We start from the raw sequence: 23,829 nt of genomic DNA on the forward strand, positions 1-23,829 counted from the left end.
ACACTAGGATTTTTCTGGTGATTTAATTTTGAAAAAGAGCCAAGGGGCAAAATGATCAGGCAATAGCAACTGACCTGTGTTTGATACAGCTCTCTAATTCACATCACAATTGCTGGTTATATGAGCTGAGAGAGCAGGTTCAGTTGACTCACCACCAGTGTGTTTAGACTGACCTGTGCTTTCATGTACCTACATTCCCAATGACAAATCACTAATCACCATTGTTCACAATGACCAATTACTGATCCCCATTGTTCCCAACAACCAACCACACAAGCAATTGTTTGTCCCACCTCCACACTTCTTTGTTCTTCATTTTAAACTGTCTTCTTGGCCATATTTACAATTCATAAAAGTGAGTTATTCCAACTATGGCAGATTTCTTTGTCTCTATTTCCCTACTACACACTTCTACAGCTTCTTTTTGTCTGTGTTATTAGTAGAAGTTTTGATATTCAGATGAACATGATGATTGATGATAACACCATCTGGTGACTTCTAGCGACTTGAGCATGCATTAGCTACTTTTCCCTGAAAACAGTTGGCAACAGTTGGGAATTTAGTATCCAAAGGTAGTAAAGTTCTGGATTGAAACTGTCTCAGTGGTGTCTGAGGTGAAAGGCACCAGTACAGCTAAGCCATTGCTTGTCAGCAATGATTCATTATTAGCTTTATGATAACACCAAAAGCATACTTGGTTGGCTGGCCAGACAGCAGTTAAAGGCATTTATTGGCAGTCACATTTATTATCTTAATTTAAATGGTTTACTTAGAATCAGCAAAAGGAATTTACAAAGCAAGCCAGAAAGCTGTCATCAAGCACTGTCTCTGGCATGGTCAGAGTTCAACAATGAGGTCATTGTTGATGTGGTATAGTTTAAAAGTACTGTGAAGTAGGTCAGTTTAGTCTGGGGTCTGGTCACCACTGAGGGCATGGGAGAGAGTAGTATGATTATGGTTTATGGTACATGCTAGCATTTTTGCATGCTCTATAACTACTGTGCTGATGGCAAAGAGACAAAGAGCAATAAAGAATGATATACCAACACAACACTGTGTATATTTGATGGAGTATCATGATGCATTTTTACCTTGTGTGTTTTTAATCCGTAATGCTTTGTTTCTGCATTTTTTTTTTTATTAACTGTTGGTGTGTTTTGGTGCCTCAGTGTGATTTCATGGCCCTATGAAACCCTCAGTCTTTTTGTAGATGTGCTTTGCTTTGGTGCTTGTGCACTCAGATCTTCATTTCTGTATTTGTTTCTGTTTCAGTTTTTACAACCTGTTTATTGTAATTTGTTTCTTCATTGCATTTCCTCAACCCTTTGAATGTCTGTGTCTCCTGCCTTGTTCTTTCTCTGTAGCATTCTACACTCTTAATTAGCATGTTCTTCTTATGGATTCTGTGTAATGCCTTGGATACCCCTGTCATATTCTTCCATGTGTAAGATCTGATTTGAGTGTGTTTAAATTAATCATTGTGTTTCTGTCCTTTAGTACGTTTCCTCGGCACTCTGGAAGCCTTTGTCTCCTGCAGTGGTTCTGCTCAGAACAGCATGGTGCTGGCATGGAGGGAAACAGCAGCCCATCCTCTCCGAATCACAGCTTTTCACACAAAGAAGGGAATTATGGATCTGGATTATCATCCAGGACTCAACCTCATTGGTAGTTTGTCATTAATAGTCATTTATAAAAGTATTAACAAATTTTTGTTCACTTCTGTTCTGAATATTCTAGCAAAACAACATTGTTCATGTTTACTGCCAGTGTAGCCATGTTCAATTAGTCAAGCTGAAACATACTTAGCACAGGTTAATAGAGATGTAACAGGATAAGAATACATTGGGCCTCATTTATCAAGATGAATAAAATGGATTTATTTATAAATAAATATGAGTGTTTACACAAGAAATACTGATGAAAATACTGTAATGTCTGTAAACAAAAATGATCGTATCCTACTTGTGCTCCTGAGTGTGTGTAAATTTATGCATAAGAAGACTAACTAATGTAAACCTTAACCTGCTTGACTTCGCTTTTATATATGGAATATACTGTTGAGTATAAATCCAATTTCCAGAATGACTTGCAGGAGTGAGTTGCAGTATATAAAAAAAAACATCCTCATGCTAGTTCACTAGGTCAGGGATTAAGAATACCATTCAAAAAATTGGTTTTATTATATTAGCATTAAAAAATATGAAAAATAATGAAAGTATGCCAACACAAACCCATCAATTAAGCAAAAAATAAAACTAAGCATTCAATTATGACAAAATAAATGCTGTTGAATAAATGGAGGACAGGCTGATCTGTATGTGCAAATGAAGATTTAGCACTCATTTAATATAATTAATATGATCTTTTATTTAATATTTTTATTGGCATAAAAGTCAAAATACTGTAACCTCCACTTCTGTCTTTCAGCCATTACCCTCATCAGTAATTTTGACTTCCACTGTCTTTCACATTTTACCCTGATCATTCCTTTTGTGCTCCCAGGTGTCTGAGCAACTTTTATGGAGTTTTGAGGGCGTCACCAACTGCAAATGACCTGTGTCATGAATGCACTTTGCATTTTACGAGTAATCAACATATGCACACTGTCACGATTTCCCCTCGCACTAGCGCTGGAGCATGCGGCGCGCTCTGAAACCCAAAGCGTGAGCTCAAAGTGTGAGCACGCGCTTTTGGGTTTGTCACTCAGTACATTTACATGGACTGAAGTAATATAGTTATTGACCTTATTCCGAATAAGAGAATAATGTGATTAAGGTGTTTACATGAGTTGCTTTTAGAATACTCTTTCATGTTATAGAAGATAGATCAATTAACAACACACGTCATTACACCCCCATGCCACGCTCTCCGATGTTCCCTCCAGAATTTCACGTATCGACATACAGTTGGTCTTCATTATGGTACTGTATACAGTTTTCAGTGTTCCGTTTTTTATTTTATGACAGCTTCAAGTGTAGTTAATTATTTGTCATGCTGTACATGCAAATAGACGACTGCTTGAAGCCATGGGCAGCGTACGAACCACGTACTTACCTACTATATAGTAGCTGATATACATATATTTCACCTACTATATAGTATATAGAGATACGTGTATTTATCCTACTATATAGTAGGTAAGTACGTGGTTTTGGACACAGCCATGCTCTCTTGTTTGCCGTAAAACGGTTGAGCACTGCCGTGTGTGATCGTGTCCTGTCACACAATGCGGTGAAAACTCCCACACGACGTTAATAATGTGATTAAGGTGTGTACATGTCTGCAATGCATGTCGACAACGCGACTAAAACAGGAATACTCCACGTCTTAATTCGATTTGTGTTTACTTCGAGTATGACTTTAGTCAGATTAAGGTCATATGTTTACATGCTAAATTCTTAATCATGACTATCGTCTTAATCGGGTTAATATTGGATTACTGTTGTCCATGTAAACGTACAGCGTGACCTTGTTTACTTCTGACACGTGTGTTTTGTTGTGATTTCTGTCCTGTCTCCGCCCTGTGTTGTCATTAGTTGTTTCCCGTATGTGTCATTAGTCTCAGCTGTTTTGTTTCACGCCTGATTTATGTATTTAGTATTTAGTATTTAAACCCCTCATATCTCTTTGTTTGTGGCGAAGTATTGCGTGAGTTTTCCGTGTACCAAGCCTTTGTTCGTCATGTTTTGTTTCATAGTTTTGATCCTGTTCTCGTCCTCGTTTCTCGATTCCTGTCTAGCCTTGTTTATTGACTGACATATTGCCTGTTTTTGACCACACTATTGTCTCATGTTTTGGATTTGTCTGCCTGTCTCTTCTCTAATAAAGCTCTTATCTGCATTTGCATCCTTCCGAAACCCCATTACGTGCTTAACGTGACACAAACAAGTATGAAGAAAATTAGTATTTCCAAAACTTTTAGTTAAATTTTGGCTTACTCAAATATTTACAAACTTTACTAATAGACTGATAAATGAGGCGCATTATTCAGCTTCTTAGTGTACTATCAATTTTTATTATTATTATTATTATTTTATTTTATTATTTTGCCAGAAAGGTTCACCAGGTGTCTGGTTGAAATTAGAGGTGTGCTTTTGGGATCCTGCAAGTTTAAATACAAAAACAAATACAGACATTTGGAGCACTAAACAGATATTCGCAGATATGCGTAAATTAAGGGACAGTCTCATATACAAAATATACCATAATTTAAAGCTCAATAGCATTTGAAGGGAATGACTTACAGTCACAAAACCAACTGTACAGTGTTCGACTAGGTGTTAGGTATTTAACAACAAAGCATCTTATACACTCTTAGCATACAAATGTCACTTCTGTGAATGTTTTTGGTCAACCAGTAAAACATTATTAGATCAGCGATGGTCTCTTTCCACTTCTACAGTATATGGCATAGAGGGGGCTGACAGGGCATCAGATTATTGTCTATCTCATAAAATCTTAACTAATTTATCATCTGATTTTGACACAGATTTGGACTTGTACATTAGTGAAAGATGGAATCTTGTTTGAGAAATATTTTGTTCTTCTCCCATAGCTACCGCAGGTCTGAATAACCACGTGTGTCTCTGGAACCCTTACTTGGTCTCTAAACCTGTAGGCATCCTTCAAGGTCATGTTACCAGCGTAGTGGCAGTTCAATTCATTCTAGGAAAAAAACATCTGATTAGCTTCTCTAAAGACAAGGTGAGGAAGAAGAGTTGATTATTTGTATCCACTCATCTGACACAAATACACCTATTTTCCTGGACATATTGACTTACAGTATTGCAAAGCAGTCTTTTACAGTCTTTTAACCGAATACATATGTTATACTCTCTTCAAATGGAAATTGTAATTTGTCCAATGCATAAAACTTTCACTGTTTGAGTGGTTAAATGTGCTATATTCACTTTGGAAAATATAAATTTAAGTATTTTACTTGGACAGTGACACAGATATACTGTAACTCTTGTGACAGTCTAGCTACCTTGGCCATTGACAATAAGGAACAAAAACATGGTTCATGGGTGATTCTTCAACTATGGTACATTTTGTGTCCTGGAGGAAATAAGAAAAACAAAAAAAGATTTCTACATTTTTATTTTTGTCACACTTACTTCATACCAAGATGAACTTATAAAAAATAAATAATAGCTCAGTCATTAATTTTATTATATAATAAGAGGCCCTTTATGTATGGTTTTTACTATATTGCCTTTGTCCCTAAGCCTGACTCTGGACCTTCAACCCTGCATCATTTTGAATTTATTATTGGAATAATGTTTCATTCAAATACAAATTAGACATCAATGCCTATTTTCATTAAATATATTAAGTATTGTAATATTTATTCACATTTTCTTGTATATTTTCTAAAAAGAATCCCTGTCCCTTGGTTCACAATCATTTTCACCACACTGTACAAAATAGAATTCTGGATTATTGTTTGAGGTTCTTTATAGTTGGTAACCATATCAATAGCTACTCAGCAGGGGAACACATGGCTGGAGAAAAGAGTCACCTCCACAGGGCTTAATAAAAAGAGGAAAAATCAAGGTAAAAATGTGTTAAATCGAGAGTATGTTTATTGGGTGTAATTTCACATCTCATATTTCATATGAAAGTAACAAGAACAGGACAAATTTCATTTCATATTGTGTATTTTGTGTATATTTAATGCTAACTCTAAAACAGACATTAGCAGGCTAACATATCATGAGATTTCAAATGAAATATGGCAAAATATAATTTCCACAACAGTCATTTCCACCACTGTGTTCATTGTGGTGGAAAAGACGTGTTGTGGTGGAAATGACATTGCCAGTACTAAAAAGCCATTTAGTTGTGTTATAGCAGGCCTACTGATTTAAAAATATATCATATTGTAGTGAAGTACAAAAAATCTATAATATTGTTGAGTCAACAGGAGCAGAATAGACAGCTAAATTTGACATAATCTCTCTTTCCTTTAAGATGGCACCCAAGACCACAGCAGAGAGATAAAACTCATACAGAGAATGGATAAAATCATAGCCACTTAAATATCTGGAGTTCCTCAGAAAAGATAAAGATATCTGGAAAAACAACAACAACAACAACAACAACAACGAAGTGTTGTTAAATCTGTGTCAGAAATGTCAAAAAGAGAGCAAAGAAAAACTAGACAACAATGGCGAAATTCTCAACAAAACAGACGTAGGATGTTGAAAATGATGTCAATAGTAGAAAGTTTTGTGGCGCGAACAACACCACTACAATCACCAGAAAACATGAGGGCAGAAGATATCCTTGAAACACTTCAAATGAGTATACCAGACAGTAAACAGAGGAGAAAAGGGAGTGAAAAGGTTGTGAAGGCAAGAGCAAAGGTGTACAAGGATCTTTATTAGACTAAAACAAAGCTTGAAGATGCCCTAAGAAAAATCGAAAAATACAAAAAAAAAAAAAAAAAAAAAAAAAAAAAAAGTGATCGATTTACAAAAAAAATTGAGATGGTAGAATCACCAAAAGTCAAAACTGAAGTGCAGTTGGCATATTTAAGTTGGGCTGTTAGGCTAAATGTTTTGACCTGATTGAGCACATAGAGAGCAGTGGACGCTATTTTATGACACTGGATTTAATAGAAATATATATGCTTTTTAAAAAGATTTTTCCATTTCAGAATATATGTTACTCGGTATCATTAATTATCAATAAATCAGTAATTGTTCACTAATGCTGTTTGTCACAATTGTCATTTCCACAACATCCAGGCATTTCCAGTAAAACATAAAAATAATACAGCCACATGAATAATATTGTATAGTTTTGAAACGTGCAGTTATGGTTAAAATATATGTGTATAAATGGAAAACAAATAATTTATGAAAAGTACAAAAATTACTGAAAAGTTCCAATGACTCTTTTTTATGTAAACATTGTAAAAGCATTACCTTCAAATTCTTGAAAAATAAATGAATTTATATATTTTGGCAGGTAAGTATGTGAGATTTAATAAGATACATTTGTAACAGAAGATATTTCAGTAATTTTCCTAAAAACACATGTTTCTTGGTTTGATGGAAATGATGATTTCCTCTTAATGTTAGAATGAAATGCTAAAAATACATATATTATTTAACAAAAATGATCACAGCCATTATCAGGACATGATTTTACACAGAATGGAGAAATTTCATAACAAAATGTTAGATTTTCAAAAATTTTCCAGACCATAGTTGAAGAATCACCTTCATTATAGTATATTTTGACAGGTTTGACTATGGTAAAATCAGCAAAAATATGGCAAATACAAGCTAATTTGTACAAGCCAGTTATTAGGCTTAGCAGGATATTTCAAAATAATACAGATCTCTCTCTCTCTCTCTCTCTCTCTCTCTCTCTCTCTCTCTCTCTCTCTCTCTCTCTCTCTCTCTCAGGTCTTAAGGGTGTGGGATGTGTCCACTCATCTGTGTGTCCAGCACGTGGCAGGACTCTTCCCTAAAGCTCAGGAGTGTACAATGCTCCTGTTCTTCCACGAGGAACGATCACACCTCTTCCTCTCCTTTAACAGCACCCTGTTCTTCCTTGAGGGACAGAAAGAGGATAGGAAGAGAGAGATGAGTCACGAGAGCGCCGTCACCTGCGTCCTCTACAACTCTCTTTTTAGACAGGTGGGGGTGCTCTGACCCTGTAAAACTGCATTCCTTAAGAGACGCTTCTGTCCTACACACACACACACACACACACACACACACACACACACACACACACACACACACACACAGACACACACACACTACAAATCTCTTACATTTTGATGTTGTGCTCCTCTAAGGTTATCAGCAGTGACGCAAACTCCAGTGTAAAGATTTGGCTCATAGACACTGGACAGAAGGTCAAGCACTTTCCCTGTTGCCATGGTGACTCTGAGATCACCACCATGGCGCTGGACGCAACTCAAACAAGACTCTTCACTGCCGGCATGGATGGAGCAATAAAGGTCTGAGGTCACAAGCAGATTATTACAGAAATTATGGGTTATTTTCTAAAATGAGGACGTGAGGACATAGAAGAAATCACTTGTTTATCGTAAGGGAAGTTTTGTCATAAATCTAAATCTTGTGACTAAATGACAACATACATACTGTATGTAAATATTTGTTATAATCTTATATAATGTTTATATATTTTAATCTGGGATCATCAAAAATACACTGTTGAAAAAAGCAAAGCCTGTTTTAATTCTATGGCTTTATACTGTATATTCAGACATAAAAAACAAAACAAAAAAAAAAACATCAACTGGTCCTCATTAGGTCCTAAAACTTTACCAAAATATCAGCCATGTATAAGCCATGTGTGAAAATAAGCACACTCAATCATTCAGTAGCTTGTAGAAGCACCTTTAGCAGCAACAATTTGAAGTAAACATTTTCTGTATGAGTTTTTATGAGTTTATGAGTCTCTCACATCATCTTGGAAGAATTTTGCTCTACTCTTCCTTACAGCATTGTTTTAGTTCATTGATGTTTGAGAGCATTTGTTAAGGCTCCACCACAACATATAGATAGGGTTGAGGTCTGGATTTTGACGTTTGCCATTCAAAAACCTTTTTTATTTTTCAGACATTCAGTACTTTTGTTGGTGTGCTTGGGATCATTGTCCTGTTGCATGATGCAGTTTGTGCCAAACTTTAGCTGCTCGACAGATGACCTCACATTTACCTCCAGAATGGGCTGGTATAATGAAGAGTTCATGAGCGACTCAATAAATTTAAGGGGTCCTGAACCTGTGGCAACAAAACATGTCCCAATCATCAATCCTCCACCACCATGCTTGACAGTGGGCATAAGGTGTTTTTGTTTTTCGACAAATATAGTACCATTCATTATAACCAAACACCTCCACTTTCGTCTCATCAGTCCAAAGGGCATTTGTTCCACAACTGTTGAGCTTCTTTATATTTAACATTGCAAACCTAAGCTGTGCTAGCATTTTCTTTCTAGAAAGAAAAGGCTTTCTCCTAGATATCCTTACATTAAAAGGCTTTTTCTGACAGTAGAGTCACAAACAAACATTTAATATCCTCACTATGGTCTGCAGTTCCCTAGATGTAACTCTTTCTTCTTTGAAATTTCTGATTTGACTTTGGGATGAATTTTCTGGTTGTCCACTTCGGGGAACATTGGCAACAATCTTGTTTTCTCTATTTCTTAATAATCCTTCTCACTGTAGAATAATGGATTTGAAATTGTTTGGATATGGCCTTATAACCCTGCCCAGACTGATATATAGCAACAGCTGCTTCTCTGAGATCGCTGCTGACGTCTTGTCTCCATGGCATGGTGTTGATACAAACCTGAAGGCTCCGCATCACCAAAAGATTTTATAGCATTTATAGAGGAGACCACACGTGCTGATGATCAACTAACAATTGCATTTTATTAGCAGCAAGTGGCTGCATATTATCTTATTAAATTGATGTGGAGGCAGCAAGGATGCACTTACATTGTCAGGGGTTAGGGGTTCAACATGCTTTGGGGGTTAACTCAGACAGTTCAAAAACATCCATTGTAGACTGATTGGCATCTCTAAATTGTCCGTAGCGTGTGAGTGTGTGTCCGGTTGTGCCCTGCAATAGGTTGGCAGCCCTTGTGCCCGTGTTCCCTGGGATAGGCTTCACATGACCCTGTGTTGGATATGTGGTACAGAGAATGGATGAATGGATGGATGGGTAATGATACAGTGGAATCAGTTATGCAGTGTTTCTTACCTGATGTAAGTTTTACTAAGTTTTAGGAGCTGATGAGAACCAGATGATGTTTTATGTCTATATATAATGGAATTGAACAAGGGTGTACTGTTTTTTTCTTATAACATATAAACATATAAAAAAGTGTAATATGGAAATTATCCATATAATTTTTTTGAGAAATTCACAATTTCATGATCTGTTTACACGTATATGTTTGCACTTGTATTTTCTTTGGACACTGTGGTTGTTGTTGGTGACCTCACTGAATGGACAACACTGACATCTAGCTTTATTTGTACATCAAGCTAATATGCTGTTATGCTCCTGTATTTGTGCATGTGAAGGTGTGGGACTTCAATGGCCACTGTCACCACAGACTGAATGCATGCCTAGACCTGGCAGTGGAAATCTCGCAGATACTGGTGCTGAAGAGGACAGTGTTGGTGTTTGGCTGGGACAGGTGAGAGATAGAAACATATAGAGAGAATGAATAAGACAATGAGTGAGTGTTTGTGCATGTGTGTGTGTGTGGGTGACTGAGAACAGAGTTTGTGTCTGACTATACCGCTTTTTACTACATGGGGGGGATGGGGGTCCTCTGTGTACAGTATCTCACAAAAGTGAGTACATCCCTCACATTTTTGTAAATATTTGATTATATCTTTTCATGTGACAACACTGAAGAAATGACACTTTGCTACAATGTAAAGTAGTGAGTGTACAGCTTGTGTAACAGTGTAAATTTGCTGTCCCTTCAAAATAACTAAACACACAGCCATTAATGTCTAAACCGCTGGCAACAAAAGTGAGTACACCCCTAAGTGAAAATGTCCAAATTGGGCCCAAAGTGTCAATATTTTGTGTGGCTACCATTATTTTCCAGCACTGCCTTAACCCTCTTGGGCATGGAGTTCACCAGAGCTTCACAGGTTGCCACTGGAGTCCTCTTCCACTCGTCCATGACGACATCACGGAGCTGGTGGATGTTAGAGACCTTGTGCTCCTCCACCTTCCGTTTGAGGATGCCCGACAGATGCTCAATAGGGGTTAGTCCATCACCTTCACCCTCAGCTTCTCTAGAAAGGCAGTGGTCATCTTGGAGGTATGTTTGGGGTTGTTATCAAGCTGGAATACTGCCCTGCGGCCCAGTCTCCGAAGGGAGGGGATCATGCTCTGCTTCAGTATGTCACAGTACATGTTGGCATTCATGGTTCCCTCAATGAACTGTAGCTCCCCAGTGCCGAGTGCATTGCTGCAGAGGTTGAAGGGGTGGGGGGTCAGCCTGTCAGTGCTCAGACCATACGACACACACTGCATCAAATTGGTCTGCATGGCTGCCGTCCCAGAAGGAAGGCTCTTCTATTACTGGAACCATGTCCTGTGGTCTGATGAGACCAAGATAAACTTATTTGGTTCAAATGGTGTCAAGCGTGTGTGGCGGAAACCAGGTGAGGAGTACAATGACAAGTGTGTCTTGCCTACAGTCAAGCATGATGGTGGGAGTGTCATGGTCTGGGGCTGCATGAGTGCTGCCGGCACTGGGGAGCTACAGTTCATTAAGGGAACCATGAATGCCAACATGTACTGTGACATACTGAAGCAGAGCATGATCCCCTCCCTTCGGAGACTGGGCCGCAGGGCAGAATTCCAGCTTGATAACGACCCCAAACACACCTCCAAGATGACCACTGCCTGGCTAAAGTAGCTGAGGGTGAAGGTGATGGACAAGCCAAGCATGTCTCTAGACCTAAACACTATTGAGCATCTGTGGGGCATCCTCAAACGGAAGGTGGAGGAGCACAAGGTCTCTAACATCCACCAGCTCCGTGATGTCATCATGGAGGAGTGGAAGAGGACTCCAGTGGCAACCTGTGAAGCTCTGGTGAACTCCATGCCCAAGAGGGTTAAAGCAGTGCTGGAAAATAATGGTGGCCACACAAAATATTGACACTTTGGGCCCAATTTGGTCATTTTCACTTAGGAGTGTACTCAGTTTTGTTGCCAGCGGTTTAGACATTAATGGCTGTGTGTTGAGTTATTTTGAGGGGACAGCAAATTTACACTGTTATACATGCTGTACACTCACTACTTTACATTGTAGCAAAGTGTCATTTCTTCAGTGTTGTCACAGTAAAAGTTATAATCAAATATTTACAAAAATGTGAGGGGTGTACTCACTTTTGTGAGATACTGTGTGTGTGTATATATATGTATGTATATATATATATATATATATATATATATATATATATATATATATATATATATATATATATATATATATATATATGTGTGTGTGTGTGTGTCTGTGTGTGTGTGTGTGTGTGTGTGTGTGTGTGTGTGTGTGTGTGTGTGTATAATATAATACATGTATACGGGAAGAGAGAGAGAAGAAGAGGTGAAGGAGATGCTGGTAAGGGAACGACTGTTTATCCAGTATATAACATAAATGATAATAGGAACTAACTTGTCTCTTGGATTTTCCACAACATTAAAATGTGAAAATGCATGATGTGTTTCTCATTAATAAATTAAACATTGTAATCACTGGAAAATCGCTGTGGTATAAGTGGAATAACACACTCCAGGCTGCGCGACTGTACAAAAATAGACCATCTCGGGGTGGAGTAACATAGTCAAAAATTATTTGACTGTTCTTCAGGTGTGATGTCATAATTCACACCAAATGTATACTGCTTAAATTTCCAGCACCACAAATATAAAATACCTTCTTGCATCCTTGTTGGAAAGACTCTGCTAAGATGAATTAAAAACCATGGCTGTGTCTGAATATCCCTACTACCCTACTACATAGTAGGCGAAAAGCAGTACGCCAAAGGAGGAGTATGTCCGAATTCTCAGTATTCATAAACAGTAGGCGTTAAATACACAGATGACCTACTGCTTCTGCTGAGATTCTGCGGTATGAAACCACTGGACACTGTGGATACTGTGCTATCCCATAATGCAACGGGACTGGAGCGGAAGAACTGTCAGAATCCAAGTCACGAAATTAACAACAGATTAGACCTCTGGAGACAGTGACCTCATCTGGTGGGGAGGTGCTGGTCAGGTCCTAAAACTGTCGTGAGTTTAATTATGTGGAACTTAATTCAATTCAATTCAATTCAATTCAATTTTATTTGTATAGCGCTTTTTACAATAGACATTGTCTCAAAGCAGCTTTACAGAAATATCAACATGGTATACAGATATTAAAGGTGCGAATTTATCCCAACTGAGCAAGCCACTGAGTGGCGACGGTGGCAAGGAAAAACTCCCTAAGATGTTTTAAGAGGAAGAAACCTTGAGAGGAACCCGACTCAGAAGGGAACCCATCCTCATCTGGGTAACAACAGTTAGTGTGAAAAAGTTCATTATGGATTTATATGAAGTCTGTATGGCGTTAGGAGCAGCCGTAGTCCCAGCAGTCTGGAATTAAAGAAGATTTGAGCTCCATCCAGAGGCAGAAAGGATCTGGATCTCTAGTAACTTAATCTTTGTGAAATCTTTATAGTGGGAAATGATTATTCCATTTATAGGGACAACCACAAATAATGTCTTAAGATTAATGGACTAAAAGGTTGTTTAAGGAAACAAAATTACTTCTACAGAATAACCCTAAAGAACCTTTTTCTGGCATATTTGTTCCTGTGAGTGTAGAATGAAATGCAGGTTGTTCTGCATGAATATCCTAGGTGCTTTTTAAATTTTGATAACATAAACACTGAATTTCACTGAGACTGCATCATTCTCTGTGCTAACACTTGTATGAGATGCCTGATGTTTTTTTTTTTAGCAGCCCAGGGTTCAGTTATTTGTTGCACACACATATATGGGTGGAGTGATTACAAAATGAACCAAATATGAACCAAAGTGAACCAAATAAAAAAATGTTCCACCCCAAACAAAGTAGATATGAATGTGTCCTTATTTTCAAGAAAAGTACAATCAGTATATGTATATGGATAGTGTATTATTAGTATGTTCAAAATACTCTTATCACTTTACTTCTAATGATACTTTTGTACTAATTTAATCTGAAGCAAGGTAGTACAAGGGTATAGAGGTAGTACAAGGTATAGTATATGAAGTATTAAACTTTAGTATTCCATACTCATTGTACTTAATGCATTTTAGTATTCTTTTTAAAATGTATAGAAGTATTTTATATTGTTATAAGGCTCATTTCTAGTCTCTTGGTATCATGTTTTATTTTCATTCGTCCTCTGCAAAGCACCCGAAAAGTGGTCAGACATCAGACTGCCTCTCTGTGTGTGTGTGTGTGTGTGTGTGTGTGTGTGTGTGTGTGTGTGTGTGCGCACACGCACATTTGTGGCAATCCTGTTTTCTTCCATCTTCCAAACACAAACTAGCTCTGACATTCAGAGATGAACTTCTAATTTTCTCCAGTCATATCTCATTTATTTCTCATCACTGGAGCTTCATCTTTCTTTCCCTCTCTTCATTCTAATCTCTGTCTGTCTTTCTGTGCAGGGTGATCTCTGTGTTCAGGATGAACTCGTTCTCTCACTTCTTTGTACAGCCTTCAGAGTGGAAAGGCGGCGTTCAGCATCGCAAGCACATTTTATGTGCAGCATTTCACCCACCTCAGACCTTAGTCACTGGTACTTCTCCTTCAATTGCCCTCTAATTCTATGCTTCTCATATTTATATTTATTAATTTAGCAGATGCTTGCTGCATTCAGTTCTCGAGACAGCTGCTTTAGTGGTTTCAAGCTGCTTCCAAGGTCCATGTGTCATTGGGCAGCATTTTAACCTGAAAAGTAACCTTGCAGGTGTTTGGGACTCCCTTCACAGTCCTCACAGAACAGTCTTTCAGTGTGCTTTTTTAGTGTACATTTTTATTCACTACCAGCTTTCCTGAGGATGTATCCCCAACTATATTTAATAGGGGCAGATATTATTTTTAGTTCTCAGCACACCAAGTCTACTCTATGCTAAAAAGCAGGGGTTTTGTAGATTTCTTTCTGTTAACTACAGGTTTGTACTTACAGTTGTTAATATACCCATCATACAGAGTGACAGTTGGTGTGCCATGTTGGTTGAAACTTTCAGTGGTCTAGTGAACTGAATTCTGATAACGATGCCTAAAAGTAGGATTTTCAAAGGGTAGCATCCTTCAGAATGGGACAGTTTGTAATGAGAGTTTAGGGATGCATCAATACAGATAATGATCTCAGATATCAGTCTGATATACTCATATACCAGGTGAGACTATGTGACATATCTACTGTACATTGCTGCTTTAATGAACAGACAGCACAAACTGACAGTGATCTGGACATATTTCATGATTAATGATATAAATCAAAGGAAAGCAGACCACAAACTGTGCCCTTGTGAAAATAATCAAGAGAAGCTACTACAGTATTTTTCTACAATGCCAGTAGCCTTATTAAAAAAAAAAAAACGCACACATGGCACTTAAACAGTATCTTTTATAGAGGCTGTGAGGGCGACAGCATTATCAGTGGTTATGTTCATTACAAATTAGGAAAAGGTAACATGCGAGGACACAAAGGGATTCCGTGAGCATGGAGCAATGAAGTGGTTCTGCAGAGAAACAGGCATGCGTAAGAGCATTTCAGTTCTGTGAGCACCGAGCCACGTGTGCCTCCTTTCCCCTTGCTTGCCAGGGTCTACATTTTGTTTAGGAGCCAAGGTAGAATTCACTGTACTTTGCGATCATTTTTAATGACCATGCTCACTGATCCTGCTCAGCATCAGTTAGTCTCAGGTCAGTTGCCATGACTGTAGGCCGCAGTACAGGATGGGAAATGTAATCTCTAGTCCTCTTGGGCATGGAGCTACGGCTACCATGCAGCCAGCGGGGGGAAGGAAGCTCAAGGTGGAGCTTGAGGGGGGAGCGATGCTCTCTGCAAAGTCAGAGGGAAGCACGATGCTCTCTGTGACACATGAGGGAGGAAACACGTATGTCGTGCAGAAGAGAAAAGGAGCGATGTCTTCAGTGGAGCATGGAGGCAGAATGATGTCGTCAACAGGGCAGGGTGGCAGAGCGATGTCCGAAGAGGAGCCTGGTATAGTGTTGTCCAAGGCAGAGCTGGGAGGTAAAGTGGAACTCTCGGCCGAATGGGGAGGCTGAGCGACAGCATCAGCTGAACAGGGAAGCTGAGCGGCGTCCTCAGCTGAATGGGAAAGCTGAGCGGCGTCCTCAGTCAAATCAGCAGGTTGAGCGAGATCCATAGTAGAGGAGGGAGGGTGGGGAAAGATCTTATACATGGCTTGGGAGGCCGCATTGTTGGTCCCAGGTTGGAGCTTGGAGTTGAGGTCGCCACATTTACCTCCGGCTGAAGCTCAGCAGAGGAGACCACCTCGTGGGTTTCAGGCTGGAGCTCTGTAGTTGAGGTCGCCACGTTGACCTACGGCTGGAGCTCTGCATGGGAGACCACCTCGTGGGTCTCAGGCTAGCGCTCTGGAGATGAGGTCGCCACATTGACCTCCGGCTGGATCTCTGGAGATGAGGTTGAAATGTTGACTTCCGGTTGGAGCTCTGTAGATGAGGTTGCCACGTTGAGCTCCGGCTGGAGCTTGGCAGGGGAGACCACCTCATCGGTCTCAGGCTGGAGCTCTGTAGATGATGTCTCCACATTGACCTCTGGCTGTAGCTCTGGAGATGAGGTCACCACGTTGACCTCTGGTTGGAGCTCAGCAGAGGATACCACCTCATGAGGGGCGGGGAAGAGAGGGAAGGCTTGATAATGACAAACCACAAAGGAAACTGAGCAATTACTTCACAAAGAGTGAGTGAATGGAAAGTCCTTAAATACTATGGCTGTGATTGGGCTGTAGATTGGATGCAAGTGTACGTGATTAGAATGAAGGTGAAAGTGTTCTGGGAATTGCAGTCCATATTTGCAGGCCGCAGTGCAGGATGGGAAATGTAGTCTCTAAAAAAGAGGACATATGGTTACCCTAACAAAAGTATTTCAGAGACCAATTTGTGTTAATTTCTACCAAATTAACTTTGCACAAAATTTATTTGCGCATGCACCAGTAGGTTGCTCATGTAAGCCATGACTGGTAAGAGAGAACCAGAACTATAATCAAGCAACTGTCTATTGTGTTCTGTCAAAAGTTTAATTTCTTTGGTTTTGCATGAAAAAAAAAATCCTTATAGTATTCCCATTTTTTATTTATATATATATATATATATATATATATATATATATATATATATATATATATATATATATATATATTTTTTTTTTCTTTTTCAAAATGTCTAATCTGATTACTTTGCTTTTTGACAAAACTGTAATAGTTTACAGTTACCAGTTCATGTATTCCGTTACTCCCCAAGCCTGTTAACCAGTGAAGTAAAATAGCTCCACCACCCAGATTTTTGGATGCATTGCTACTGAAAGCATTTGTTAAATTTCACTGATTAGAATATAAAGGCTGCATCAGAGTGAAGAGAAATGACAGTGGAAATTGTTAGGCAGTTTTGAATAAATATGGCTGCTATGTGGATAAATAATGAACATCCAGAACATCCATGCTATTTTAACATTTGTTTTTACCACTTCTCTTTCTAGCTTTATTGTGCTTTGACAATATATGTTGATTTTGGGATTTATTTTTATTGTGTTTTGTATAGGTGGTAGTGATGGTGAGATTATAGTTTGGAACAACAGCACTGAAAATGCCATACGCAAACTGTACAAAAACACACAACAGCAAGACTGCAAGTTCAGCTCAGGTGTGTCTTTTTTTTTTTTTTTTTTTTTTTAAAAAAACAAACAAACCCCATAAACATAAATAGAAACAATTATATTATATTATAACAATGTAAGGTGTAGCAGGTAACTAGCCCAGAGTCTCCATTGCAGTCCTGAGCTTGGTTTACTGTTTGTGCAGAGTTTTGTTTTGCATATTCTCCCAATGGCAGTAGGTGGATTGACTATTATTAATTGATCATCTGAATGATGTGCCCTGTGATGGACTAGTGTATTCCCTCCTTGAGCATAGTATTCATGGCATAGGCCTCAGATCCAACACGACCCTCACCAAAATAAAATGGAGAATAAAGATGAATAAATTGATGTTTTATAACACACCTCTTAGAGAATTCTCCTTTTTGCCTGATGAGTAGTTTGGTAAAAAAAAAAATTTAATGGAAACTTTTTACTTTTTCAATTATTTTCCACCAGTCAAGACATGTTTGGCATCAATCTGCAACGTAGGACATGAATGAACCCATCAATCATAAAATTTCATTTGCAGTCTCTTGAGTGGTGCAACAGAAAAGCAATCGCCCTATTGTCCAATGATTGTGAGTTCAAATCCTGATGATGCCACAGCCATCCAGGAGACCAAAATGTCAAAATGTTCCTTCTCCCCTGTCAATCAATGCGGCAATAGTCAATTGTGGGTATTTGTGAGTTCATGTATGTGAAGGAGGGGACATAGCGCTTTCATCGGAGTGTGTTACGCCTCCATGTGAAGCAGTATGAACAGCGGCATCCAACGACATGCATTCATGTTAAATGCATTATTATTAAAAAGAATACTCATGTATAAAATACAGGGACGAAATGCTCAAAATTACCTGCAACGTGGTTTGGAGAAAGAAAAGGCTTGTAGAAGTTATACATTTTTTTGTTCCGATTTGCAATAGTATATAGTATACAGGCACAATTTTGTACAAACAATGGATAGATGTCTTTTGTCAAAATTTTTATTTTATTTGAAATGGCTATTCAGAACTCAGGGGAGGTGGGTATCGGCTAATGTAACAATTGTATACAAATAAAATTGTGTTCTTGTGTTGTTTTAACTCTTGGACACTACAGAAGTAGTGAAGATGAATAAAGCTTATTAAAATGACTGTAAGAGTAAACTGTCATTGTTCTTCACTGCAGATAGCACTTTACCTAGTACTCCCAGTACTAAACGACCAACAGCAAATTCTAGTGAAAAAGACTCAGAGAATTATGTGACCAGACTGGCCTTTCTGGAAGGGCAAAAAAGAGTTGCTGCAACAGGTAATGGAAAGAGAGGGAAATCTTTCAGAAAGCACATATTACAATAATCTCTCCTAAATACACAGCATTAATGTCTTACAAAATACAACATAAATACACAATTAAACAAACTAATATATTAAACATGTCTGTGTGACTTTTCTTTGAGGTGGAGCTGATCTAGTGTCATGTGGAGCTTCAGGCATTGTTTGTTTCTGGAATACAGTGAATGCTCGATTAGTTGGCAAATTTGTGGCTCATGAAGGCTCAAACTCCATTATAATGACTGTAGATGGCAGCAGTTGTTTCCTGGTCACAGCGGATATGAGTGGAGGGCTGAAGGTGTGGGACATCCAGGTACCAAAACTAATTTGTTCTATGAGATATCAAACACTACCTGAGGTCACTAACCCAATTAAAAGAGCTTATTCTTACAGACTCAAAGCAGTAAGGATGATAAATAAAGGTATAGAGGTGTACCAATATTAAGTGTTGGTCGATAATAAACCACAACAATTAAGGGTACTAAAATGATTTGTTCCATTTTTAAATAATTTATTCTTGAAGAACTTGCATGAGTGTTAAATAACTGATGAAATAAGAGCAGTGTAAGATGTGAATTATGAAAGACTATGGAACTTAACATTTTGCTATAACACCCTCATCTCTAGATAACCTTCAAAATGTTGAAAGTAAATCAGAGCTGGGGTGACCTCTGACCTGCTCCACCATCCCTGTAGTGATGAGTTTTATCTGAGTGGCAATACAGAATGTCGACCCTATGACCTACAGGGGTGCTTGACAGTTTGTGAACCCTTTAGAATTTTCTATACATTGGCATAAATATGACCTAAAACAACAACATATTTTCATACCAGTCCTCAATGTAGACGAAGAGATCCCAATTAAACAAAGGAGACAGTTATTTTACTTGGTCATTTATTTACTGAGGAAAACAATCCAATATTACATATCTGTGAGCAGCAAAAGTATGGGAACCTCTAGGTTTAGCAGTTTAATTTGAAGGTGAAATTAGAGTCAGGTGTTTTCAATCAATGGGATGCCAGTCAGGTGTGAGTGAGCACCCTGTTTTATTTAAAGAACAAGGATCTATCAGAGTCTGGTCTTCACAACACATATTTGTGAAAGTATACCATGGCATGAACAAAGAAGATTTCTGAGGACTTCAGAAAATGTTGTTGATGCTCATCAGGCAGGAAAAGGTTACAAAACCATCTCTAAAGAGTTTGGATTCCACCAATCCACATTCAGACAGATTGTGTACAAATGGAGGACATTTAAGACTACTGTTACAAAACCCAGTGGTCAACCAACAAAAATCACTCCAAGAACAAAACATGTAATAGTCTGTGAGGTCACAAAGGAACCCAACTAAAGGCCTCTCTCACATTGGCTAATGTTAATATTCATTAGTCCACCATCAGAAGAACACTGAACAACAATGTTGTGCATAGTAGAATTGCAAGATGAAAGCCACTGCTCTCCAAAAAGAACATTTTGAAATGTAGTGGAAAGACCTGAAGCAAGCAGTTCATTGAGGAAATCCACCACCATCCCAGAGTTGAAGCTGTTTTGTACTGAGGAATGGGCTAAAATTCCTCCAAGCTGATGTGCAGGACTGATAAGCAGTTACTGGTCATGTTTAGTTGCATTTATTTCTACACAAGGGGGTCACACCAGATACTGAAAGCAAAGGTTCACATATTTTGCCACTCACAAATATGTAATGTTGCATAATTTTCCTCAATAAATAACTGACCAAGTATAATATTTTTGTCTCACTTGTTTAATTGGATCTATTTGTCTACTTGTGCAAAGATCTGACGATGTTATAGGTCATATATAGAAAATTCTAAAGGATTCACAAACCTTCAACATGTCCATGAACTAAAATGTCAAGCAGTCTTTAGAGGACAGCAATATAGCAATCAATGATATGCCATACCTCAAATGTCCCAGGCAATACAATGTTTTTTTAATATATTTTATATATCTCCAAAAGGCAACCAAAAAACATTGTTAGAAGGAGTGGGACTGAAAATGCATTGGAAATTCAGCAGTAAAAATCTTTGGAAATCATGTACTCACTGAAAGCAACTGGTCATGGAGAACATGGAGTCAGTGCTAAGTAACTGATTAAATAATTATGTGAATGTCTGGTTTAGCTCATTTGTTACTAATACACAACATCACAGGGTCAAATTATGTTCTCACTACAGTTAAACTGCATTATTGTTCACTTGTAAGCAGACCAAAATCATTGTTCCCTACTGTATTTAGAGGATCTAATACATGCTCAAAAAGTCTTGTGGGGTGTCCCTGGTATGCAGTAGTTAGTACCTACCAAAAGTGGTACTAACAACTGCATACCAGGGACACCCCACAAGACCCGCCTTTTTGGAGATGCTCTAACCCAGATGTCTAGCCATCACAATTTGGGCTGTCAAAGTCGCTCAGATCCTTACGCTTGCCCATTTTTACTTCTGCCAACACATCAACTTTGAGATCTTACTGTTCACTTGCTGCCTGATATATTCCGCCCCTTGACAGATGCCAGTGTAACAAGCTAGTCATTGTTATTCACTTCACCTGACAGTGGTTTTAATGTTGTGGGTGATCAGTATAGAGAAACAGAATAGAGTTTTATCCGAATAGAAAATAATAGATTATAATTTTTATAGAAAGAAGACAGCACCACAAACTACCTATTTACGTATTCACAAAATACTATAATTTCAATTAAGATCACAGACAAAAAGAAGCAGTGGATGCGAGTAGTTAGAGTAGAAATAGACACTAAGGAAAATAGTTAGGGTTAAGGTTAGGGATAGATAAAATATTTTATTACTTATACTTTTTCTTACTGCAAATATAGCCAAGAATAGAGTTTAAAATGAAGAACAAAGAAGTGTGTGGATAGGACAAACAATGCTGATCAGTGATTGGACTGAACCTGCTATGTCAACTTGTATAACCAGAAGCTGTGATGTGAACTGGAAGGCCATATTGATTGCAGGACAATCGCTAATGTCTACTCAAAAAGTCTCTAAAGTTCACCAAAAATAGTGACAAAGTCATTAAATTGGCAACACTGACCAAATCCATTCTCTCTCAGGTGGCCCTGGGCCAATTATTTGGTCGGCACCTAAGTGTGATTGCTGTGTTCACACCTGCCTAAACAAACCACACCAAAGAGGAGACTGCACCAGGATTTGGCTGAAATGAAAGCATATGTGTGCCAGCCTTGGAAAAGGAGAAATTTGCAATTAAATATTCCAGTCTGTCTCAGGTGCAGGATCAAAATGGACATTTTGATAGCTGGTATCTGATTACAAACTGAACTGATTAGGCTTATATCTCTTGCAGTGCAGCAAGTAACAATCCAATAACTTGATCAAGGTCAAACATTTACTGTCTGAGGAAATCGCACTAAACTAGCAAGGTTATAGATATCTTCAGACAGATTGGCCATTTTTATCATTACTGGCTCCTTGCCCAGTGTGATATTTGCAGGACGATAGCCTAGACAAGATTAAAAATTAAATAAGAACATTTTCACATTTATTTAGTGAAATATTTACATTTTCAGTGTCAACGTGTAAGGCATAGGAGATGCCAGCCTTGTGAATTGTAAGAGAAATGCTTATGCAAGCCTGACCCAAAATTAACCCAGTCCACTTGAAAGGAAAGAAATTATTTAGACTGTGTATCTACAAAAAGTCCTACATTGACCTCATTAGAGAGCAATCACGGATTCAGCTTTCCTTCAGACATCTCTAATAGCAAATTTATACACATATATACTGATAGCACATTCATCAGTGATGTTTTGTGCAGGAGCAACACTCCCTCCTCTAGTCATCATGTCTGAAGGACACAATTTTCTGTCCTTGAGCCACAAATGGAGCCTGTCAGCAGAACCAGCATGATTGATGAAGGGAGAGCAGGGTGTTTGTCAACTCCTCATAACTTTCTGTGAAGTATAACAGCTCTCCTCAATGACGATAAATCACGTGTTAGCTTTCATTTTACTGCTTCAATAGCTCGTGATAATTTGCAGCCTCACATTTGGGCCTGCTCGTCAGATATAATTGCTTTACAGGCTGACATGTTGTCTCTGTGGCTGTGGCACAAACTGATTCTTATTAACTGCCAGTGTACTAAAACCTCCACTGAGAACATTTCTAAGCAGGAAAAAGAACTAAGGTGTTTTAATGTAATTCCTCTTATTCTTATTCTAATGTAAATCTTCCTGTTGATGTAGGCCAGATCAAAGGTAATTCTGTTTCATTCATTCTGGTTCTGCCTCTGTATAATCTCTGATTCAGTCGGGAAGGTCTGAGTCCTCTAGCAAGGACTACTTTTACTAAATTTTTTTTATTCATTAAAGAAGACACATAATACTTTTAACCATTTATAATTACATTTAATGTCAAGGAATGTGCACAAGACAGGTTAGTTCTTATTATTACTTACATTCAAGCAGCTATAAACAGTTGTTCCCTTTACCAGGCTCTCTTTTTTCCTGTCTCTTGAAGTTAATGAGGAAAATGTGTTAATGCCATAACACAACAGTTTGTTGTGTTACTGAGAAACCGGGAAGCACCAAGTCCTGAAGATATTCCGGTGGCAGAAAACTTACTGACTGTGACAAAGTACTGACTCTGGAGACTCCTTCCATAAATGTTAAATAAATGTCTCCTTACAAGAAGCTTCAACATATTAATAACAGCACATTTTAAATGATCCATTCATTTACATCATCATTATTTCCATGCAGTATTCAATACAGACATGCCTGTAAAATGGTTGTTACCAGTGGATATAAAAAATCCTACACACTACTGTTAAAATTGTGAGTTTTTGTGATATAATTATTATTTTTTTTAACCCATATAAATCATAATGTGATAATAGAATAGAATAATAAGATTTAAATCTGGGTACTGACTGGGCCATTCCAAAACATTGATCTTCCATCACCTGTTGTTGACTTGGATTTGTGCTTTGGGTCGTTATTGTGCTGAAAGTTGAAATTTGTCATGTTCAGATGTCTAACAGAGG

The 23,829-nt window shown here is 38.2% G+C and overlaps 1 protein-coding gene across 1 annotated transcript in view; it reads left to right on the forward strand.

Annotated features, from left to right (window-relative positions):
- Positions 1 to 23,829, forward strand: part of LOC108264075 (WD repeat-containing protein 49) — a 51,193-nt gene that overhangs the window by 20,656 nt on the left and 6,708 nt on the right. Inside the window, exons 6-14 of the mRNA XM_017465379.3 lie at positions 1,498 to 1,665; positions 4,556 to 4,704; positions 7,419 to 7,652; positions 7,817 to 7,981; positions 10,081 to 10,196; positions 14,234 to 14,364; positions 17,379 to 17,480; positions 18,643 to 18,765; positions 18,914 to 19,101. Coding sequence (XP_017320868.2) covers positions 1,498 to 1,665; positions 4,556 to 4,704; positions 7,419 to 7,652; positions 7,817 to 7,981; positions 10,081 to 10,196; positions 14,234 to 14,364; positions 17,379 to 17,480; positions 18,643 to 18,765; positions 18,914 to 19,101 — 1,376 coding nt within the window. The remainder of the gene's footprint in view (positions 1 to 1,497; positions 1,666 to 4,555; positions 4,705 to 7,418; positions 7,653 to 7,816; positions 7,982 to 10,080; positions 10,197 to 14,233; positions 14,365 to 17,378; positions 17,481 to 18,642; positions 18,766 to 18,913; positions 19,102 to 23,829) is intronic.

Source organism: Ictalurus punctatus, chromosome 4, assembly GCF_001660625.3.
Source record: "Ictalurus punctatus breed USDA103 chromosome 4, Coco_2.0, whole genome shotgun sequence".
Classification (NCBI taxonomy): Eukaryota; Metazoa; Chordata; class Actinopteri; order Siluriformes; family Ictaluridae; genus Ictalurus; species Ictalurus punctatus.